Consider the following 23432-nt stretch of genomic DNA (forward strand, 5'->3'; position numbering starts at 1 on the left):
GGTCTGATTAAAAAATCCCTGGTCTTTCCATTACACTACTTTGATAGGGCAGAAAAAACTGGCAGAGATACAGAAACCAACCACATACTACCTTCTCCCCACACCTCCCCAGTGCCCCCAAAAAGCTGGGGACCGTGCCCAGGATGGGATGGGATGTGAGGGGCGACAAAGATGACTCTGCAGGCTTTACGGCAGAGGAAGACTGGCACCTACCGACGTGCTCCCGCTGGCGTTGAGGAGGAAGTTTGCAGTGTGGGCCGCTGTGGGCGGCTGATTGGGGATGGGCCGATGGCCCAGAGCCATGCCCACAATGGCCGTCATGTGAGTCTCAGTGCCAAACACGTGGATGGGGATCCCAGTGGTCTTCCCTGTGAGGGACGGAAAAGGATCCATGGTTCAAGTCTCCTAATAAGTGCCTTGCAAGGAAGGCCACATGACTGGCAAGGCCCCTTCACAGCCCGCCCGATGTCTGGCGCTTTCTGTGCAAGACCAATTATCCCAGGAGAAGTTGGTGGTCATTATCTTCACCATCAAACAAAACCCTGTAAAGGTTACCTGCCAGTAAGAGCAAGAAAGAGCCTTACAGACACTCTCCAGTGACCACAGGCAGCACGAGAGCCTGCGCTCCTCACGTTCCCCGGCTCTCCGACCCCCTCCAGATTTGTCGCCCGTGGCCACCACGCTGCAGCCACCCAGGCCCGGCCTCTGTTCCTCAACAGCCGGGCTCCTTTCCCCAGGGCTCTGGCCCTGTTCCTTCCTCTGCATGGAGCTGTCACCTGGCTGTCACTCAGCTCAGCTCAAGTGCCACCTCTTGGGAAAGGCCTTCTGACCTCGACAGTCGCTCCCCTCCACACCGCCCTGCCTGGAGATCCCCACCAAACAGCCTCTTGTTCCAGCCGCTGTTTACTTGTTCATTGTCCCGTGAGTTGAACGTCCCAGGCATGACTGAGTAACATTCACCGTGCTGTTCCGAGGGCTACGTCCATGGCAGGTCCACAGTTTCAGGTGAAAACTAGGACTTGGTACCACTTCAAGTGACCTAGGTGGGTCAGTGTTTGCCATGGATATCAGATTTGGGGAAATGGGAAGGTGGAAAGGTTGTCTCTCCTGTTAGAGGGCATGATCACCGAGCAGGAGTGTCTCATATCCTCACCCTCACACCCCCCCACCCCACACATAACTGCTCTTAGCAACGGGGTCGCGCTGCACTCAAGACCAAAGCTGCTGGTTCTATCAGGTCAACTCAGGGAGACCCAGTCTTAGTCCTCACTGACGTCACATGGCCCCCAAGTTCTTGACGGCTCTGAGTCTGAGGTCTCAGGAGCCTGCAGGAGACGCCCAAAATGCAGAAGGAAGAAAGGAAACCAAAATGGACCCACATCCTCTCTGCCCTCAGCTCAGCGAGGGGCAACTCCCTCCGGTTCTATCAATTACCAGACCCCTCCCTCCAACCAGGCCACCAGCGGTCGGGGCCTGGACACTTACCACTGTCTCCCTCCTCCGCCCCCCAGTCCAGGCCACCACTCTGCCCTAGAGGCTGCCGCAGCCTCCTAGGTGGTCCCCCTGCTTCGACCTGGCTGCCCTCTGGTCTTGTCTCCACCCAGCAGCCTAAACAACCTTCTCAAACCTAAGTCAAATGGTGTCACTCCTCTGCTCAGTCTTCCAGCAGCTGCCAGGGTCACAGCCAAGTGCCCACGGGACCTGTTCTAGCCCCGCGCATATCTGCTCCCTCGGCCTCTCTGCCTCCATCCCCGGACCCCCTGCCTTTGCTCTCCCGACCCCAGTCCCTCAGCCCTCCCAGCTGGTCCTACCCCAGGGCCTTGGGACTTGCCCTTTCCTCGGCAGACATCCACCACTGACTGCTCCCTCCTCCAGGTCTCTGCTCAAATGCCACCTTTCTGGTCAAGCGTTCTCCGATTGCCTCATTTAAAACTGCCCTGTCCCCTCCCACAGATGCTAGAGGCACAGATGTCCCGCCCCTTCTCCCTGCTCATCTTCCTTCATGCCGCCTGACACTGCAGTCACTGTTCTCAACTGCACGAGGGCTCGCTGCCCGTCATCTGTCGCACGTGGCTGTGACCCCAGGGTTCAGCACAGGGCCCGGCACACAGCAGGCCTTCCACAATTATTTGTTAAGTGAACAGCTGAATGAAAATGCCTTCCTGCCCATTCCGAGTTTAGGTTTCGGTCAGGTGCTCTGTGTCAGGAGGGCACAGAACAGCAGCAGAAGCGAGCTGCACCTCCAGAGGCGGGGGGGAGGGCACGGAGGCACTGGAAGACTGACTCTTGCAGGAATCCCGAGGAGGCGTGACACTCAGGGTGGGAGAGACAGAAAAGGTTCCCCATCTTACCGACTTCTCCCATCACCCGTAAGCCCTCCTGGTAGTTGGGGCCACCTCTTCGGACAAAGATCGTGACCTCGTGCTCCTTCAGGGGGCCCTGGTAATCTCGAATCGCTCTCACGATGCCCTGGAAGCACCAAGGGACAACAGACATGTGACTAGAATGAACGCAGCCATAAAGCAAGCGTTTATAACCATGGGAAACAAATGTCCCAGGGCGTAGATTACAAGGGCTGCTGGGAGTTCCCTGGTGGTCCAGTGGTTAGGATTCAGCGCCTTCACTGCTGCGGCCCAGGTTCAACCCCTGGTCGAGGAACTGAGATTCCACAAGCCGTGCGGCACAGCCAGAAACAAAACAAAACGAAAAAAATAGGGCGGCTTCTCACAAAGCACGGCAGGCCCTGGCACTCAAGAATTTTACACGTGTTGCACACACAAGCGACCCAAAGGCCCAGGACAAGCAACCACTGTTAATGGTGCTGAGGTGAGAACATGGGGCACCTAGCGGTGACACCCCTCGATGCGCGGGGTGCTGGGCCTCCAACACCAGTGGGGCTTTGCTGGTCTCTCTTATCCCAATCTATAGTAGTTCTTGTTCTCTTACTGCAATTTTGGGGGAAACTCTATACCGAGGTCCTATGCAAGAGCTGTCAGGGTGATCAGGACATTGTCTACTTAAATGTCAAAGTCCTACAAAAGCTTCTTCAAGTGATTTGGGGGAAAAGCATTGCAATGGGTATCAACTTTGGAAACGTGGGAGCACGTACAGGTGTGGACCAGTTTTGTCTCTCCAGATGGAGGGCAAGTTTACTGAGTCTACGTTCTGTCGCTCGTGGCATTTCACGGGAAGCTCTACACACAGTTCCTGCTCCAGACATAACCGCCCTTATCGACGCGCTGCCTTTATTACAGGCTGCTCAGAAGTTAAAACAAAGCTGTTGAGATTCACCTGTGTCAGATCTGTTTGTTGAATCAGGTCCAATTAGGGACCTGTTTTAGGCAGGACTGGCGAGGCCTGGTCCCCTCCTTCTCGAGAGCTCAGACTTTCAAGACTGACATTTATTTATGCATTATTTTCTTTCTTTTTTTTTTTTGCGGTACGTGGGCCTCTCCCGTTCCGGAGCACAGGCTCTGGACGCGCAGGCTCAGCGGCCATGGCACATGGGCCCAGCCGCTCCACGGCATGTGGGATCCTCCCGGACCGGGACACGAACCCGCGTCCCCTGCATCAGCAGGAGGACTTTCAACCACTGCGCCACCAGGGAAGCCCTATGCATTATTTTCAAAGCTTATGTGGAACTACCAGATGGAAGACACTCTTTTGAAGGGCTTCAGTGAGCACCTGACAGGATGGGATACGTGGCCTCCTGAGGCGGCCCCCTTGAAGGGGAGGAGTCTCGAGACACGCTAGCTGTCATCCTTCTTGACCAGCAGTCACACTTTCTTTAAACTGGGGCCCACGCCCCTGACTTGTGCACAGGGACCCAGGCTGACGGGCCTCTGGCTGGAAGAGCAGGAGCCCCAGGGCATCAGACATTTCCTCATGCCAACCTTTTGGAGAAGGGGCAGATGATTGGGAAACAGAAACGCTAGGAGGTGCAGAGAACCCAGAGTCTTACAATGGAGTGTTGGAAATGAGATCAGTCAAGCCAGTTTTTGAAGAATTGGTCCTGAAAGGGGGGAAGGCAGAAATTCCCCTTCTCCCCACACTTCAGATGGGAGAATTATGGCCCAGCGAGGGTCAGCTGCTTGGCCAGAGACACACAGGTTCGGATCCAGATCCATCCCGGTGTCTTGTGCATCCCTAGGTCAAAAGCCCCTCCCCCGGACTGGGTAACTCATGGGAACCTGCTTCTGTCTCAAACCTACTTGCACAGAAACTTCCCTTCCCTGCTCCCAACCCACCCACGTTCCCCTGCAGCTGGTTACCTTGAATGTGGCGGCCACATTGGTGAAGTTGGCGATGCTGCCTCCGATAATGAGGATCTTGCCTGGGTTTGGAGCAAGAGAAGTCAGAAAAAGGTTAGAAAGGTAGACTTGGGCATCATAGAAATCCAACTGAGAGAGTGCTCTCTCCTGAGTGAGCGTCCCCCAGCTGTTAGGAGATACCAGTGCAGAGGCGGGGGGAGCAAGCTGGTCTCTCCTGATGCCTGTTCAGTGTCATCAGCTCACCTCTCCATAACCTATGCCACCAAGCAAGCGGCTGATCCAAGCCCAGAAAATCTCAATTTCTTTTTCTGGCTGCGTCGTGCAGCTTGTGGGATCCTACTTCCTGACCAGGGATCAAACCCGGGCCCTTGGCACTGAGAGTGAGGAGTCCCAACCACTGGGCGGCCAGGGAATTCTCGAACCCACAGAATCTCTACGTCATTCCTAGCTGGCATCTAGAAACCCAGCTTGGTTTTTGGATACCCCTGGTGGGAATCTCTATCTGGCTCAAGGGAAGGGGAACTGGTATGTGTGGTCCCAAAACACAGGACAGGTGATACAGGAAAGCTGGGAATCACACAGCCCAGACAATAAATGTGTAAGTGAGTCGCTAAGAACCACGTTATAGCAGTCAGCAAAAGCATGCCACCACCGCCTCCCCTTGCACCTACTCATAGGGCTGTACACATCCATCCATTCCTCGCCCCCTCGGAGCCCCCAGTCTGACAGACCCTGTCACTGCCCATTGTGCAGTCAGGGAAACTGAGGTCCAGAAGTTAAATAACTAGTCCCAGGTTGCAAAGGACCAGGAAAACCCTGGTGCCTCACAGCCCAGCCAAAGCTGTCCCCACCGAGGACGCTGGGCTGTCCCGGGGAAGGAGCGCGTGTCTCACCATCGGGGTGCTTCTCGCGGGTCATGAGGGAGAGGATCGTCTTGGCGTAGTCATAGGTCTGCTGCTCGCTGGGGGCGCCCGAGTACTCCCCGTAGTTCGCTAGCTCGTTGACACCCCCTAGGTCGCAGATGGTATCGCTGCCAGGGAAGCAAGGAAGTCAGTGCTGGCTCCAGCTTGAGTGGCAGAGGGTGGCGGCCTGGTGCCTGGGAGGCCACGCAGACGCCCCTGAAGCCTTGAGGCCGGGCAGCCTATGGACCTCAGACCCTCAAGGCCCAAACAAGTCATACTTGAAGGTTAACTGTCCTGCATCATACTCTCCCGGGGGGGCATCCTCCCAGCCCTACCCAAGACTTCTATGAAGTGTAAAAGTGTGACTATTCATACAGGCACTACAATACCTGGAAGGACACCCAACGTGGTGGCCTGGTAGGGGGAGGGGTGGTGACACAGCCAAGCAAAATTCACTTTCTGGTTCATTTTCTGTATTTGTTGTACTTTTGCATGGAGCACATTATCACTAATGATAAGAATTATAACTAATAATTTCATTTTGAAGCAAAGAAGAAGGTTGCAGAGACGCTGTGTAGGCCCCTCTGGGATGCCCACGAGTTCTGCTCTGCACCGAGCGGGGGGAAACTGGAGACCCCGAGGTGAAGCGACTTGATCCAGGCCACATGTGGGAAGCCTAGGTGGACCTGGCTGCCATCCCCTCAGCAGCCCTCTCAGTCACCTGTACACGACAGAGGCGCCACCTCCGGCCACCATGGTCCAGATCCTCCCCTTGGGGTTCAGCAAGGTCAGCTTCAAGCTTGCCCCACTTTTGGCATCCAGGTCTGCGATGTAGGCTTCCTAGGGGCCAGACAGCAACAGGTGGGCCCTGGGGGCACACCCTTCACCAGGTCACAGATCCCAGGACCCCTCCCCTTCTCCTGGGGTCGTATGAAGAGGTCCTCCACTGCCTTCACAGTGTCAGGGAGAAGGGCTTGTGCAGGGCCTCACATGCCTGGGACAAAACGTGATGCCGATGCCGTCTCCAAGCACCAAAACCCCCACAGCCAGTCACCACCTGGAGGCAAACTTCCCAGGTCCTTTCTCTCCGACTTCAAGTCCTTGGCTCTCTGCCCGAGTCCCAGGCCTCGCTATGTCACTCTGCTTCTAGCATGGCCCCCACTCCCAGCATCTGCCTGCCTAGCTCATCCCGTGCTGTGCCCCCCAGGCCCCATCCCTCCCCCCAGCCCAGCCTCTTCCCTTGACCTGGGTTCCGTCACACATGCCTGATGCTGCGGCGAGGACCTCTCAGAGGATGGGGTGGGAAGGAGCAATTAAAATTCTCAGCAAGTGGCCGAGAGAACTACCTTCCTGGCAGGATTCGGGGAGCCACTCAGAATTACTGAGAAACAACAAGTCACGTCACGAGCCCAGGGAGGCTGATTGAGAGGGGAGTCTGAAAGGACCTCCGGCCGGGATTCAGGGGCTTGGCTGGCCCCCACACCCTCCTCCTCCAGGGCTTTTAAAAAATTAAATGGCTCCTGGCCTTCCTTTCCTGCCAAATACCTAGCCCACAAGGGTTACCAAATGCTCATAGGAGGCCAGTCACTCCCCCACCCCGCCGGTCCCCCTCCGTCTCCTCCCCAAACCAGCCTCACCTCTGGATAAGCCTCCCGCCCGAAGGGGGGGGGGAACTCTATGTCACCCCACTTCACTTTGCAGATGTAGTCGGCGGTGGCGTCCACCTTGGCTGCCAGGTCAAGGACGTAGACGCCATCTTTGGTCACTACTTTAAGAAGGAAAAAAAAAAAGCAAAGAAGAGGCAATCAGACATGGGCCCTAGCCGAGGTGACCATCAACCTCCAACCCCCTCCAGACTTCCCCACACATCACTCCCACGGGGGACCACCCAGGCCTAACGACCCTCCAGCTCAACAAGAAACCAGATTGGTCCTTATGGAGACACAGCTTTTCCCCCATTCAAGGAAAAACAAATTCTACAAGACCAGTCCCCGCTCCCTGACCTGCAGGTAATAGGGCAGGAACGTCTGTTTCAGTTGCCATGGCAATTTTTAAGCATTTTTACAAAATGCTATACTCCATGCCTTAAATGTCTATCTATTCATCCACCACAACCCTGCTATTTACAAAAAAAGTGTCTAAGGCACAGTCTCTAAGGCCCCCGGGTGCACACACCAGGGGCTCCTAGGGTCCAGCGAGAAGTGGGAAGCCATGGGCACACTGGGCCCCCAGCCAGCAGGATTCATTTACTGCCGCCTCACTGGAGTCCATTTCCCTTTCCCCCAGGGCCATTTAGCTAATTAAGTCAGCACAGAGCCATCTGGTCCATTAAAGGGGCTACGTCCCTAGCTGGAATCTATCAGGACTTTGCCCTATGAAGCCCTGGCCAGAGCCAGCCCACGCCATCTGCCTCCTTCACAGCGCGAGAGGCTTCGCCGAGGTCTTTCCAGCCTCGGGGGTCAATGATGGACCAACTCCTGGAGGGGGAAGCGGGGAGGGGGTCTCCGAGGCACCAAGAGGAAGGAAGGGTCTGACCGGTCAGCTCCTGGTAGAACAGCCTAACCCACTGGCAGCGAGAGCCACAGGGCAGAGTCAGATCACAGCCAGGACTTCCCCAGCACAGAAGAAAGAAAGAAACTGGAGATGGCGAAGAGGAATGACCGTGGCCTCCTGAGAGCTCAGGAACAGGAGCCCGGAGATCCCTCCGCCCACGCACAGCTGTCTGCGCTGCCCCCTGCAAGTGGGGGTCTGGTCCTCGGAACGTCAAGGCCAGGGCTACCATAAGTACTCAGACTCTGCCCTGTCCCACCCCAGCAGAGACAGTTACCAAGGGGGTTGATCTCGAGGTAGGTGAAGTACAGATCCTCATAGAAATGGAAGAGGCCGGAGATAAAGCTGGCTAGAATCCTACAGGGGGAGGCAGAGAGGGACTGTCAATCCGCGGCGGAGCGGGCGCAGAAGCAATCCCTCACTGCCTCTGACAGCTCCACTTGCCAACAGCCACCCCGCTGACCCCTCGCTTTCCGCTCCAAACCCCGCTCCCCAGACATCACTCTTCAGCCGCTGAGGCGGAAGGGAGCTGTCAGGCATGCAGCAGGAGGGGGACACGTGCCAGACAGAAGGGGCACGGAGGTGAGGGACACTGACGCACGTTTCAGTCTGAGCCGGCCTCCCCTCCACCCGCAGCATCCCTCCTGGGGACGGGGAGTGGCGGTGCCTGCCTTTTGCTCCCCACCTTCCGGCCAGATGCTGGGGCGGCGCAGTGGGTGCCCAGACAGGGATAGACCACTCTGCTTTCCCCACTCTGCGCCCAGAGCTGTCGGCCTTCCCCGTTCCTCCGCTGCCACCTCCCAGCCACCCCTCTCACTCAACTCTTTCTTGTCTTTGGGGGCGTGGACCAACAGGTGTTTCTTGATGCCCTCAAGATTCAGCTTCTCGTCCACACCAACGAGCAGTTTCTGGGCTTTGGCGTCCACGTCACCCACATCCACCCCGCCTTCGTGGTGGAACAGGACGTAGTCCCCTTCTCGGGTAGCATAGATGCAGACATAGAACTCCTCCTCCTTACGGGGAAGAGAGCACCACGTGGGTGAGGGGCCCAACCCCGGTGGTATCATTTCTAAAACCCCATAGACACCTCTCACAAGGTAAGAGCAGATCACCATCTTCCCCTTGAGGACAAGAGACAAGAGGCCACTGCCTTGCTGGCTGACAGTCCAGACTGAGCCAACGTGACCTGCTCTGGGGGAAGGGGCCCTGCCTTCAAGTCCTTCTCATCCCAGCACTGGGAAGTCCCCTCTGTTACCAACCTTGATTCCTTCCTGCTGCAAACTAAGCCCTTTCCTTCATCTCTGGACTCCCTGCTCCGTAGCACCCTCAAACCCTCAGCACCGCTTCAGAGACTCTGGTCCCTTTGGTTTTTCTCCAGCAGCTTGATTTCTCCTTCATCATTTTAGGGCCAACAGGCACAAAGCTCCCAGAGGGAGAAGCCCCAGCTTGGAGTCACTTCCCACATACCTGAGTGTGGGGGACGAAGGGTTCGATCAGAAAGTTCTTGAGGAAGCCTCTGGCCTTGCCAACCTACAGAGATTGAGGGAGGTAAAGCTTAGACAAGAAGGCATGTCTTGCTCGCAGGGCAGGAGGAAGGATCGCCCTCTGGTCCCTCCACCTCGCCCTCCCATCAGAGGCGGGGCCCAAGCACTACTGCCACAACACCTGCCAGAAAGAGATCTTTCCAGAAACCAGGGCAGTGGGCTCAAGAAGTCTTCATGAGATCTCCTCTTCCATCCACCACCTCGTGCCAGCTACACTTCAACACTGACCTCACACATCCTTTCCTGCCTCCTCTGGAGGAGGATAAATGAGCTGCAGCAACAGCCCGCCCCCAGAAGCAGAGATCAGGAGCGTCTCCCCCTCTGCTGCGCCACAAATTAAAGCGCTCAGACAAACCAAGGCTGTCTACCCCAGAGCGCAGGCAGGGAGACCCAGCCCCAGAGCATGAGTCTAGGCGCAGGGAATGGCTCGGAGCGGGGAGGGAGGGGAGCCTGACGGGGAAAACTTTTCCACACAGACCTTCCCGGCTGAGGACAACAGGCCTGCAGAGCTAATCAGTTTGAGTGGGTCCCTGGCAGCAGCCGAGGCGAGACAGCCCTCATCCCTCCCAGCGTGTCCCGAAGCCCCCGCCCACCCATGCGTGCGTCACTGCTGAGTCAGGACCAGACAGTGATCCATCAGAGGTAATGAGCTGCTCCCGCTGGGGTCAACGCTGCTGCCGGCTCAGAGGTCCCTGACATCCCCCTCCCAACAGACAGCGGAGGAGAAGGAAGCATGAGGACCTCCCCGGGGACACTGCTCAGCCCCCAACCCTGCTGTCCTCTCCCCAAAGGCCTGGGGGCACAAAGGTCCAGATCCCTCTGCCCCCAGGCCTGTGTGTAACTTCGAGGATCCCTCTTTACCCAGGAGAGCCAGAAACCGGGAAATGAACGTGAAGAGCTTAATTTGAGGAAGGCCAGTAAAAAGGAAGATGGTTCCATCACCATCTTCATCCTACTCCCGGGCAACCAAGTTAGAGAACAGCTCAACCCTGGTCCATGGTCACCCCAAATGCGACAAAGCCAGGTATGGACAGCACATCCTCCCCAGCGTAAGCCAAGCCTCAGCTTACTCCCTCCCTTCAGTTCTCCAGCTCCTTTTGGGAGAAGAAAAAGAAATGCAGTTTTATTTCTGGGCATCACGTAGCCTTCCTAAGCCGTATTTCACTTTAACTATCTCATCTACAGAGTTGAAATGGATCAATGAGCTGGAAGAAGGCAAGAATTAAGTTTACTCTTCAGTATTATTAATTGTTTCCTCCTCCTAGGTTCTTGGCCCAAGAACGTTTCTGCCTAAATGATTCTGCATCTCCCTTCAAGTTTTTTTTTTTTTTTTTTTAACCCACCCGCTTATATACGCAGGTCATGACAAGCTACCTTACCCTTTCTGGAAACTAAAAAGAAAGGAGTTCCCAGAATAGTTCTCAGAGTCCCATCTCCACGACTGTTGTTAAAGAAACAGACCATTTCTACCTGGCTCTCTAATTGTACTGGGGTTACCTGCACAGCACATCTTGCCGTTCCCTGATAGGGGAGCTGGGAACGAGCACCAAGGGGGCCCTGCTGCCTAAGGCAGCTCTGCCGGGCTCCTGCCTTCCCCAGGCTGCAATCTGACCAGCTGGGGGGGTGACCCACAGTGCTGATCTGGAGGCGACCACATTTGCTTCTGTTACCACAGCACATCCACCCCGACCCTACACCCAGACTCACTGTGGCCTCCTGTCCCAGCCGTGGCTTCAACCAGGACTTGACTCCATCCAGAGTGAGGTTGACCCCAACTAGGCCCAGCTTTCCACGCCGTTTGATCAGCTGGTCTGGCTTAACCACCAAGCTCTGGAATAAGAGGGGTTTGTATTTACAGCAAGGAAAGATAGGGAAGAGTAAGAGGTGACAGTTTGGGGACCCAAAGCACAGCGTAGCCTGGTGGCTTCCAATCCACCCCACCCCCAGAACGAATTCCACCCACCCTTCAAGGTCAACTCCCAGAAGCTTCCCTCACCTACCCCTGCCAACATCTTTCTTTTAACGACAAGGAAGCTAAAGCCATCCTCACCCAGGAAGGGGTCTGGCAGAGCAGGTGCTCACTGAATACGTGCTGAATGAGTAAGTGATTCCCTACCCTCCCTATGTGGTATCCTAGCTTCATTCAACTTCTCAGACTATCGACTAGCACCTGTGTTTCAAAAGAAAGAACGGAGACAGAGCCTTGGGGTGACAAAGGACCTTTGAGGACATCTGGTCCACCCGATCCCAGGGTTTGAACCCTGTCTGTAAGACCAACAAGCAGCCCCTAGCCACTGCTCACACACTTCTAGGACCAGGAAGTTCACCGCCTCCGGAGGCAGCTTGCTTTGTGGTTTGGGCTGCCTCATGGTGGGAGGAAACCTGCATCCCTGAATGCCTCCCCCTACTGGTCCCAGTCCCGCCCCCTGGGGCCTGCCAAAGAAGTCTAAGCTTCCAGACACCATCCCAACAATGGCCCTGCAGAGATCTACAGAGAGGAGCCTCTACTCCAGGGTGCATCCCATCAGCCGTTCTACCCAAAGTACAACGTCACACTTCCTCATGGCCCTGACATATTCCTGACAGGGTGGTGTTTGTCAGTGAGCAACTACCAAGTGCCAGGCAGCACACTGAATACTTTCCAGACATTGTTACTAATCCCTAAACTCACAGGGTGAGTGCTATGCCCATTTGACAGATGGGGAATCTAAAACTCTAGAGAGGTGAAATGGCTTGCCCCAGGCCACATGGTTAATATGCAGAGAGCTGCCATCTGAATTCCGGTTTGTCCAGTTCCAGTCCAGGCTCTGTACGCCGTGCCAGGGGACCTCAGTATGCAGGGCCCGGGGCCAAACACAAAACGTGCTCAGCCCCCTGCACCCTGCCCAACCATGCAGACCGGCTGCCATCACATGCCCCGGGGGGACATCTCCAGCAAACCTACTGCTTTCTCTTCCTGGGACTCTGGGCCTGGAGGAGGGGCTCAGGCCGGGGGGGCGGGCTCACCTGGCTGAGTAGCCACGGGTGGTCCTGCAGCAGGTGGGCCCAGTCAGTGTCAGGGGTGACCCGGGCATACTTGAACCGGTTCTGGATGGCCGAGGTGGTGCAGATGTACTTGTAGAGGAGTTCTTTGCCTGTCTGCTCGGAGATCGCCTTGGCCGACATGGCTGCGGAGGGCCCTGCTCTACCTGGTGGGGTGAGAGGGGCTGGTCAGAGCGGGTGGGGAGATGGAGGTGCCATCTTCTCCAGCAGGGCAGACCCATGCCCAGCTGCCCCCAGACGATAAAACCAGATCTCAGCGCTTCTCTGAGGGAGAAGAGGGCTGCCCCAGGAGGAGGGATGGAAGGGAGATCTCAAACAGCACTTCTAACATCATAGAAGGAGGATCGGGAAACGATGGATGAGGAAAGATGGTGGAGAAAAACAAAGGTGGCATTTATTCCCCCAGAGACTCTTGGCCTCCACTCCCTTTAGGAAAACTAGCTCACCCAAGACCACATGCATCCTGGCACAAAGGAAGCCAGATGGGGAGACCAGGAATCGCAGGGATGTGACCCACACCTGAGTGCTAGTCCCAGCCGAGGTGGGCATACAGACACTGAAACACACCCTTTGGTCCTGTGACCTGTGGGGAACACGGCCAAATGGTGCAATGCTGGCCTTACACACCCTCCATGTTTGGTCTCCCCCACACCCAGACTCACCCACTTCACACTCTTATACACATCACCAGCCTGAAGGCTGGGCGAGCAAGTCTACTTAGCCTCACGCAGGACCAAGCCCCCAAGGAGCAAAGAGGAAGAGTCACGTCAAAGCCCATTTCTCCTAGGACACTAGACTCCCACCCAAGTTCAGAGCAGAAACAGGCTGGCGGAACCGTGACTTTCAGTGCATCCCACCCACCCCACTGAGTCATCCAGCTACTAATTTAGAGCAAAACAGAGGCCTCTCTGGGGACCACCCATACTGGTCACTTCTAACTGAGCCAGAGTTGGGAGAAGAGGCAGAAACCATCCTCGGTCACATGTACGTGAGCCCTGGGAGGGACATGGAGATGTATGGCCTTGTTTCTTAGATGAGGAATAAAACCTCAGAGGGGTTAAGATAACTTGTCCAAGAAGCCTAATTAATAAGCGGGTTGGGCGGGGAGGACTTCCTTGGTGGTGCAGTGGTTAAGGATCCGCCCGCTAATGCAGGGGACACGGGTTCGAGCCCTGGTCCGGGAAGATCCCACATGCCGCAGAGCAACTAAGCCCGTGCACCACAACTACTGAGCCTGTGCTCTAGAGCCCGTGAGCCACAACTACCGAGCCTGAGCCCTACAGCCCATGCTCCGCAACACGAGAAGCCACTGCAATGAGAAGCCCGCGGGCCACAACTAGAGAAAGCCCACATGCAGTAATGAAGACCCAATGCAGCCCCCCCAAAAAAAAAGCAGGGGACCTAAGGCTTTTTCTTTTTTGGCTGTGTTGGGTCTTCGTTGCTGCGTGCAGGCTTTCTCTAGTTGTGGCCAACGGGGGTTACTCTTTGTTGTGGTGCGCGGGCTTCTCACTGTGGTGGCTTCTCTTGTTGCAGAGCATGGGCTCTAGGCGCATGGGCTTCAGTAGTTGTGGTGCACCGGATTAGTTGCTCTGCGGCATGCGGGATCTTCCGGGACCAGGGCTAGAACCTGTGTCCCATGCATCGGCAGGCGGATTCTTAACGACTACCAAACCAGGGAAGTCCAGGACCCAAGGCTTGAACCCAAACCCTCTCACTCCTGGTCCCCAGAAAACCCACATCTCAGCCCTAGAGAAAAGAGCAGTTCTCCAAGAACCAGGCCATTTCCCCTACCTTCACCTCACAGAAGAGTCTCTGATGACAATTTCTTCATATTCCCTCCCCATCGCTTTGTCCTGACACACCCATTCTCCCTTGGGTAGTGCCAGGAGCGATTTGGGGAGAGAAAGGGTGGGGAGACAGGGAGGGAAAGGAAACCAAGTCATTCATGCCAAGAGCTTGGCCAGATCAGGAAAAGTCACTCCTGCCTCTCCAACAAAGACCCAGAACTGAAGTTGTTGAATTTGCTGGGGGAGAAAAGTCAAGTGTAAATAAAGGAGGGTGGAACTGGAGGGCTGGCTGGTTTATACACTCAGGAAGGCTGGTCTCCATTCCCAGCTGAGGGAAGGCCAGAGTTCCAGGGGCCACTCTGCACCTCCCTCCCAAAAGCCAGGTTGGGCTTCAGGTTCTCACCCTGGCTTGGCTGGCTCCCTCAGCCTCCCAGCTAGTCCCCAGCTCGGCACAATGGGTGCATTCAGTCTGGTGTCTGGCCCAAAGTCGGGTAGCTGGGAAGGGGCTCAAAGGAGACGTTCCCTTTTCTCACCTTCCCCTGGGATGACTTCCGGCTCCTTCTCAACATAAGTTTCCGAAGGAGGTACCTCAACCAGCCCCACTGCCTCACAGCCGTCCACCCCCCACCCACTCCAGCTCCATTTCCCAACCTCCTTGACTCAGACCAGAAAAACTGGTCCTGAAATCAGATGGGTACACGTGCCCCTACCCCCCTCCCAAACAGAGTGCAGCCCAGGGCAGATCAAGCAGAGAAAGGAGGGGGCAGCTGCTGACCACCCTTAGCGGTTCTGACACATCAGCCGCCGGCTGATCACGGATTCCAGGAGAAAGGAAGCCCCTCGCTAAGCCTCTCCAGCAGAGGGCACTCCCAGAACAACAACCCCCCAAACCTGGCACCTCCCCAAACAGAGACCCAACTTTGGAAAGAACACGGATGAGAAATGGGACCTTCTGCAGCTGAAAAAAAATCACAATTTTCTTGAGCCCTTGTTCAAATCTCAGATCCAAGAACTCATCTTCAATCAGTCCCCGGGAGGGGATGGGAGAGAAGACAACAGGGGATGATACAGGATAGAAAAGTTCTGCCAGTTCACCCAAACACAGATTTGCCACTAGAGCACTGTGGCTTAGATGGCGAAGGCCCTCTCAAAGCCAAGACAGAGAACTTACATGATAGAAAAAAAGCATGGAAAGAATCTGGCCTCTGCATATTCAAGACAGGGTAAGAAGGCTCACAAAACCAGGGAGTGGACTGGGTGGAGATAAATCTGCAAGTTTAATCATTCAGTAGGGCCTCTCTAGGGCAGTGGCTCTTAACCTATCTGAGGTCTCAGACTCTTCTGAGCACCAGAAAAAAAGCCCAGAAAAACGTGCACATACCCAGTTGTGCATATCATTTCAAGGTGGTGACCTATGACCATGACCTGACAGCCCAGAGACCAGTAGCTAAGAACATCTGCTCAAGAGACAATAGGACTTAACGTGTATATCAATCCGGGCTGGGAACACAACACACACACACACACACACAAACACACACACCCCACTACAGAGTCTTGGGCTGCCTCCTCAGGAATTGAATAATTGAATGTGTTATCAAACTGGTGAGAGATGGTTTCAGGGCAGAGCGAAGACCCCAGGGGTCCACTCTGGGGCCCCAGAAACTGTTACTTAGCTAAATGTGGCAGATATCATGCCAAGGAACCTGAAAACACACACACACACACACACACACACACCCCTCTCTCTCTCTCTCTCTCTCTCTCTATCCAAAGGAGGGACCTTCTGAGCAGAATGGGGTCTTTTCTGCACACAGGATAAGTGGCCCAGAACTGAGTTCATTCACAGCAGCCACCGAGGGCAGAAGCAGCCCACAGACAAGGCTGAATGAAAGGACCCTGTTCCCCAGGACTGTATTCCTGGGACACCGCCAGTGGAGAGGAACCACTGGGGACGCTACTTATGGTCTCTGTGGGAAGGCCAAAGAGCACTTATTTTAAGGTTAGTATCCGTAGGATTGGGATTTTTTTGAAACGACAGACAATCCCTGGAGTAAAAGGAGGGGCAGAATTCTGAGGGTCCTCTACTGCAGCAAACATAGTGGAGAATGGGGGTGGGGGCACCAACCACCCAGCTCAGTGTCTGAGGGCTGTTCCCATCACCATCCTCCCAGCTGTTTAAGGAGCTCTTAAAAAAAAAAAAAAAAAAGCAGAAGAAGCAGCAGAAGCAGCAGCAGCTCTTTCAGAGGTGAAAACAACCCTCTGGGCAGCTGGGTCTACCAGCTGTCTTTCACCCAACATTTCAGAATCTCAGAAACCCAACGATCTGAGCTGGCTGGAACCCAGAGCAAAGTTAAAGGGAGGAGAGAGAAGCGGGCTGTGGGCTGGCTGACCAAACTGTGCTATGCACTGCTCCCCTCCCACCCCCGCAAAATCCTCTTCCCAGGCAGACTCCGGAGGACCACCTAATGGCAGAACTCCTTGGCCCTTCACAGTATCTGCCAAGGTTGGAGAGGGCAGCTGGCGCCGCGACTGGCCCTCTGCCAAGCCCAACAGGAGGGCGGCGGCAGCATCCTCCAGCCCCATGAGGACCTTGCCTCGACCAAGCTCGGCAGCAACGTCAAGGGTGGGGAGGGACACGGGTACCCCGACCATCTGTCGCTTAGCGGCTGGGCCCGACGGCACCTCCAGAGCTAGGAGGGTCTTTCCTGCACCGCCGATCCAAGGCTAGGTCCTCGTGGCGAGGCCTGGGTCGGCCCGGCCCCATGTGGCCCGCAGCGGCTGCGTGCCCCGCTCGCTCCCTCCACTTCGGCGCGGGGCTCAGTCGACTCTCCACAGAACTAAGAGGAAGGGCCTGAGCCCGGCTTATGAGGGGTAGGAGTGGGGAAACTAGCCACTACTTCCCGTCCCCGGCATCCGGTGGGAGGCACCCAGATGGGGGCAAGAGGTGGCCGGATAAAGCCCGACGAGGCTCGATGACTGGCCCCGGGGTGGGGATGAGGGGCTCCAGTTAGGGGCAAATGCAATTCGGCGGAGAGAAGACAGCCAAGGACGGCGGCAAGCCCTGTGCAAACTCCGAGGAACTGGAATGTGGAGGAGTGGGGGAGGGGAGGGGGCGACACGAGGCAACCAGCCGGGATCCCGGCGAAGGCTAACCTAAAGCTTAAGACCCTCAAAACTTCCAAGCAGGTGCAGGGAGCGCGCGTGAGCCCGAAGCCGGCGTCGGGGGAGGCGGTTCCGGGTTGGGGGAGGGAGGCAGGAAGCTCTGGACCAGGTGAGGTCCATCTCGCGAAAGCTGTCGCCCGCCACTCACCTCTCTGCGAAAGCCTGTGCGCGGCGCTCGGTCTACAGGGCCCCAAACACCGCCACTACCGGGAGCGTTCCAGGCTCCCGCGGCCGCCCGGGATCCGGCTTTTGTCCCGGCCCTGGCGGGCTTCTCCCCGCCCCCAACGGCACACTGCCCGAGCCGCCCGGCGATTGGCCACACGCGTTCCCTAGCCTGAGCTCCAGAGCTCCTCTCAATTCGCTGCCCGGTATAGCCCCGCCCCCGAGGCCGGGCCCCAGTGGCTGCTGGGACTTGTAGTCCCGGTGGTGCGTCTGTCCCAGACCGCTGGCCGGCACCGCCTCTCCGGAGCCTGCCAGGACAGGGAGGGGTCGGGGGCGGGGCCTCGGGTGGGGAGATAGGCCGGGCTACACTGGGAGGAGAACGTAGGAGGCTAGGGGCAGTGGCCTGATCGCTTAGGAGGTGGGCGGACCGCCGCTGCGATGGGGGAGTTGGGGAGGGGGGCTGGGGTGTCAACCGAACGGGCTGTATAGCAGCTCTGGGGACTCGGAATCTCCTTCCTGTCTCCCCGGGGGAGAAACTGACGTCCGTATCCCCGCAGCCTGAAATCGGCCACAACGAACCCAGGTGCTTAGACCAGGTATTTAAGCAGCCGTGGTAGACTGCTTTCCCATTTGCACGTGGACCTTCTTCGTTGAGCTGGTGGGGCGAAGCAGAGAGCTGAGGTTTATAGATTAGACCTCCCAAAGTGGGTGGGATAGGGCGGAGGACCGGGTGAGCCGGTGGGGCTAGAAAGGTGTCAATCACACCACCTTGCGTCCTACTCACCTGCTCACCTCAGCGCAGAGCTGAGAATTCAACGGGAGATTCTAGCACAGAGCTGGGCCCATCTCTGCTGGTCTCCTGCTCCCGCCCCTCCCCCCACAATCCCACGCTTAGACACGAATGAACGAACTGCTGCCTTCCCCCTTCTCCATTACCTGTGAGACAGACTATATTTTCCAAGTCAAAATCTGGGACACCGGCCTGACAGGTGCTGGTGAACTTGTGGGGCAGTATTTTTGAAATCAGACAGTCCCGGAAACCAAGACATATATTTACTGCTAAGACATTCTGGAGTTTTCCTATGTCCACCCCAGTCCTCTAGGTCTCCCGAGCTGCTCCCTGACCCTGACAGCTGTCTAGCTCCAGGAAGGAGAATCATGCGCTGAGCAGCTCAGGTGAAGGGGTCAGCCCAGTGTGCAGAGAATCCCCATGGCCGTGTCCCTGCCAAGCACTGGGGTCATACACTGTAACGATGTTGACATTCTTGTGCACAGAAACTCTGCCAAACCCTTCTCCCTGCAATCCAGTCATAGCCAGGAGGAGGGGGGCAGCTAAACTTGCTGCCCATGCCTGAACAAATGATCCCTGTTGATGTCACTTTCTGGCCCCTTCCCTTGGGCATCTTTTTGAAATAGCACTTCCTCAACTCCCCTCTCCTCCTGGTCATAAAGAGTCTTCCACTCCTACATGGAGTGAGCTCCACCCCTACCAAGAATCTCCCCAAATAGCATCAATCTTGGAGAAAGATCACCTCATCACAGCTAAAGAAACCGTCTCCTATGAAGGTACTCCTTTTCTGGCCTTGGTGGATAGCAACTCAGGATCTTCGTGGGCTAGTGGGAAGATTTCAGTCAGGGGGAATCAACTGCGTAGCAATTATCCCTCTGGTTAGAAAGATACACTCATCCAAACAACAAGGTCCTACTGTATAGCACAGGGAACGATATTTAATATCCTGTGATAAACCATATGGAGGGCTTCCCTGGTGGCACAGTGGTTGAGAGTCCGCCTGCCGATTCAGGGGACATGGGTTCGTGCCCTGGTCCGGGAAGATCCCACATGCCGCGGAGCGGCTGGGCCCGTAAGCCATGGCCGCTGAGCCTGTGCCTCTGGAGCCTGTGCTCCGCAATGCGAGAGGCCACAACAGTGAGAGGCCTGAGTACCGCAAAAAAAAAAAAAAAAAAAAAAAACCATATGGAAAAGAATATAAAAAAGAATACATATATGTATAACAAACACTTTGCTGTACAGCAGAAATTAACACAACATTGTAAGTCAACTATACTTCAACAAAATAAAAAAAAAAAATACGCTCATCCAGAAACAGGCATCCAAGTAGAACATAAACTATAACAAACTTTGTATATCAACTTGACAATGTGGAGAAAAAATTTAAATGCACATGTCCTTTGCCCCAGCAATTCCACTTCTAACAATTTATCCTTCAGATATATTTGCAGATGTACATGTTTTCTTCATTGCTGTCTCTCCAGCACTTTGAGTGGGGCCTGGTACATAGTAAATGCTCAATAAATATTTGCTGAGTGATTACGTTCCCCATCTAGATGTTGCTGGACCCAAGTCTGACTAGTCCTGGGTAGGACAACAAGAAAGTAACTGTCCAAGGAGTGAGGGAGGAGAGGTGCTGGCCAGAGTGTCCATGAGCCAATCACTGAGGTTTTTCAGTTCTCTCAGTGGTCCCATTCTGGGCCTCTACCCCCAACCTTGCCCAGGAAGACTCCCTCATTACCTCACCATGCCCCAACGGAGGCTCCTCTGCTTCAAATTAATCAATCTGGGCCCCATCTTCTCATCTTCCTGTTCTGACTTAAAAGCTCTAAACTCTTTTGATTTTCCCTTCTGAATCACCTCCCTCCTCTTTTAGACTGGGCAGAGGACAGGTCCATGTCACTGGGTACCATCTCTGAGCTCAGGCTTTGGGCATTCTATCTCAGTTTCAGAAGCCTTAGACTACCTAATGACTCCCTCCTAGATTTTAATCCATTTTGGCTAATATTCATTGAGCACCTACTACGTGAAAGGCATGGGTGCTAGCACATACTCCTCACAGCAACCCCTTGCACTAAGTGTCATCATCATTTTGCAGATAAGCAACTGACCCTCTGCCACCAGGTCCCTTGCCTAGTCCACTAAAACCTGCTGCAGGTGAAGAGGAGGGAAAGATAATCATATCCAGTTCATCTCCCCATTGGACGATAAGCTCCTCAAGACATGGGAATGTGCCTTGTTCATTATGGCATCCCCAGTGCCTAGCATGGGGCTAGGCACACATTAGGCACTCACTGTATATATGACTGAATATACGCTGGAATGAATGTGTGAATGAAAGAAAGAAATCATAGGGGGACAGTAGGGGGAGGAGGGAGGAGATGCAGCCAGGAGGAGGGTCTACGGGAGTGTGCAGTTCTAAATCCACCTCTCTCTTGTGACAGCCAGAGACAGGGGCTTACAGCAGAGACCCATCGTCCTCCACCCTGTGGAGAACCAGGGGGAGTTCTCACTCCTGCAACACTCAATTTTTTCCCAACACCAATTGGAGCCAAGGGCCTGTGTGCCCTGGAGAAGTGCCCCAGGGAGGGTCCACCAGAGCCAGCATCTGTACTCAGGAAGTATCTTCCAGCCAGACCAACCAATTCCTGGATGGCCTCTTTCTAGTCATCTCCAACTTTACCCTCACCCTGTCTTAAAAATTGCTGCTGCAATAGTTTCCTGTGAAATTCCCCCTTCTTTCAGGAAACTTTCCCCTAGGAAGGCAGTTTACCACTTTCTGTTCCAAGACAGAGCCTGCATGACTCTTCCCTAACAGATCACTCAGCCTTGACCTTTACTTGCCATGTTTTACCTTATCTCTGAGTGAATTTGTCATTTTTGCCTCTTGTCTCTCTTTGCGTTCCATTTTGGGGAATTCTCTCAAGGGCAGGTAGAAGGTGTACAGATAAGAGCTGTCAGGCTCCATCAGGGCCAAAGTCTCTACCCTGACACCAATCTTTTTTTTTTTAATATTTATTTATCTATTTAGCTGAACCTAGTCTTATTTGCAGCACACGGGATCTTTTAGTTGCAGCACATGGGATCTTTTAGTTGAGGCATGCGGGATCTAGTTCCCTGACCAGGGATCGAACCCGGGCCCCCTGCATTGGAAGCGAGGAGTTTTAACCTCCGGACCACCAGGGAAGTCTCCCGACACCAATGTTAAGAGACATCCTGGGATGTTTGGAGGCCTCGTCCCAAGCACAGGTTGCATTCTCCTCTCTCCCTCACAACTTAGGTGTTGTTGCAAGGATGCACAGCCCCTAGTGCTGCTTATTCAGGGCTCCTTGATGACAGATTCATAGAAAGTCAGAACCAAAAGAGACCTCAGAAATACCCTAGTCCAATTCTCTAATTTTACAAAGGAAATACAGGGGAAACTGAGGTCCAAAGAGGTGACCTTACTGCAGATGGGAAGGCAGATTGATGCAACTACCTTGGGGGACTTCCTTGGTGGTGCAGTGGTTAAGAATCCGCCTGCCAATGCAGGGGACACGGGTTCAATCCCTGGTCCAGGAAGATCCTACATGCCGCGGAGCAACTAAGCCCATGCGCCACAGTTACTGAGCCTGTGCTCTAGAGCCTGCAAGCCACAACTACTGAGCTCGTGTGCTAACACTACTGAAGCCCGCATGCCTAGAGCCCATGCTCCACAACAAGAGAAGCTACCGCAATGAGAAGCCCATGCACCACAACTACAGAAAGGCCACACGCAGCAACGAAGACCCAACGCAGCGAAAAAAAAAAAACAAACAAAAAAATTACTTTGGAAATCATTTGGCATTTATCTTATAAAATTAAAGAGTAACATACACTAAGACCCTGCAGCTTCACTCCTAGGTATGTACCCCGGAGACTCTCACACACATATGTGCGAGGACACACATGCAAGATTGTCCAAAAACTGGACAGAGCCCAGATGTCCATCAACAGTTGGATGGATGGATGGGTTGTGGTATATTCATACAAGGAAAAACTTGACAGACAGCAGGGGAAAATGAATGAATTGCAGCTACCCACAGCAACATGAATGCATCTCAAAAAACAAGTGTTGAGCAAAAGAAAGTAGACCAGGGGACACAGGTTCGTGCCCCGGTCCGGGAAGATCCCACATGCCGCAGAGCGGCTGGGCCCGTGAGCCATGGCCGCTGAGCCTGCGCGTCTGGAGCCTGTGCTCCGCAACGGGAGAGGCCACAACAGTGAGAGGTCCGCGTACCGCAAAAAAAACAAAAAAAACCCCCAAAAAAACCCACACAGTTATAGTAGGATTCAACTCACATAGAGTTAAAACAAGCAAAACTAAATTGTATTATTTGGAATGGATACATAGGTGGAAAAACCACAGAGAAAAGCAAGGAAATGATTATTGAAAAAAAAAAGGACAGTGGTTCTTTCATTTCATATGTGTTTACTGAACTCCTGCAATGTGCCACATGCTATTCTGGGCACGGGAGCAACAACAGTGAATGAAACAAGCAAAGATTCTCACCCTGTGGAGCTCACATTTTATCAGCAATAAACAATTCATAAAATAAATAAAGAAGTTATAATAATATATTGGAAGGTGGTGCTATGGAAAAAAGAAAAGCACGGAGGCTCAAGAATTCCCAAATCAGGGAGGGATAAATTAGGAGGTTGAGATTAACATATACACACTACTATATATATAGAACAGATAACCAACAAGGACCTACTGTATATAGAACAGGGAACTCTACTCAATATTTTGTAATAACCTGTAAGGGAAAAGAATCTGAAATATATATATATATATATATGTATGTATAACTGAATCGCTGTGCTGTACACCTGAAACTAACACAATTTTATAATCAACATACTTCCATAAAAAAATTAATTAGTTAAAAAAAATAAATGAATAAACAATTCCCGCATTGGAAGTTGAGGGCAAGTAGGTTGCAGTATTATAGAGGATGGGCAGGGTTAGCCTCATTGCAAAGGAGAGATTTGAGCAAATGCATGAAGGAGGGGAAAGTGTCAGTTAAGTGGTGGGGAGGCAGTATTCCAGCCCAGTCCCAGGCCCCTTGGAGCTGAGAGAACAGGCCAAGAGAAGGCCCTAAGGAAGGAGTCTAGCTGGTGTCTTCCTGCATGAGGAACAGTAAGGAGGCCAGGTGGTTGGAGCACGGGGCGTGATGGGGAGAGTAGCTTTTATTCTG

At 54.2% G+C, this 23432-nt stretch overlaps 1 protein-coding gene across 3 annotated transcripts in view; it reads right to left on the minus strand.

Annotated features, from left to right (window-relative positions):
- Window positions 1-17566, minus strand: part of ACLY (ATP citrate lyase) — a 42559-nt gene extending 24993 nt beyond the window's left edge. For 2 of the 3 annotated variants that reach the window (XM_067716062.1, XM_067716060.1), the window contains exons 1-12: window positions 17410-17566; window positions 12274-12455; window positions 10975-11097; window positions 9191-9253; window positions 8546-8736; window positions 8001-8080; window positions 6811-6941; window positions 5895-6013; window positions 5165-5301; window positions 4272-4333; window positions 2352-2469; window positions 214-368 (exon numbers count right to left, since the gene is read on the minus strand). In XM_067716062.1, the coding sequence (XP_067572163.1) occupies window positions 214-368; window positions 2352-2469; window positions 4272-4333; window positions 5165-5301; window positions 5895-6013; window positions 6811-6941; window positions 8001-8080; window positions 8546-8736; window positions 9191-9253; window positions 10975-11097; window positions 12274-12432 (1338 nt within the window). In that variant the 5' untranslated portion in view covers window positions 12433-12455; window positions 17410-17566. The remainder of the gene's footprint in view (window positions 1-213; window positions 369-2351; window positions 2470-4271; window positions 4334-5164; window positions 5302-5894; window positions 6014-6810; window positions 6942-8000; window positions 8081-8545; window positions 8737-9190; window positions 9254-10974; window positions 11098-12273; window positions 12456-17409) is intronic. The other variant, XM_067716061.1, reaches the window with a different exon arrangement.
- Window positions 17567-23432: the final 5866 nt, after the last annotated feature.

Source organism: Pseudorca crassidens, chromosome 19 (assembly GCF_039906515.1).
Source record: "Pseudorca crassidens isolate mPseCra1 chromosome 19, mPseCra1.hap1, whole genome shotgun sequence".
NCBI lineage: Eukaryota > Metazoa > Chordata > Mammalia > Artiodactyla > Delphinidae > Pseudorca > Pseudorca crassidens.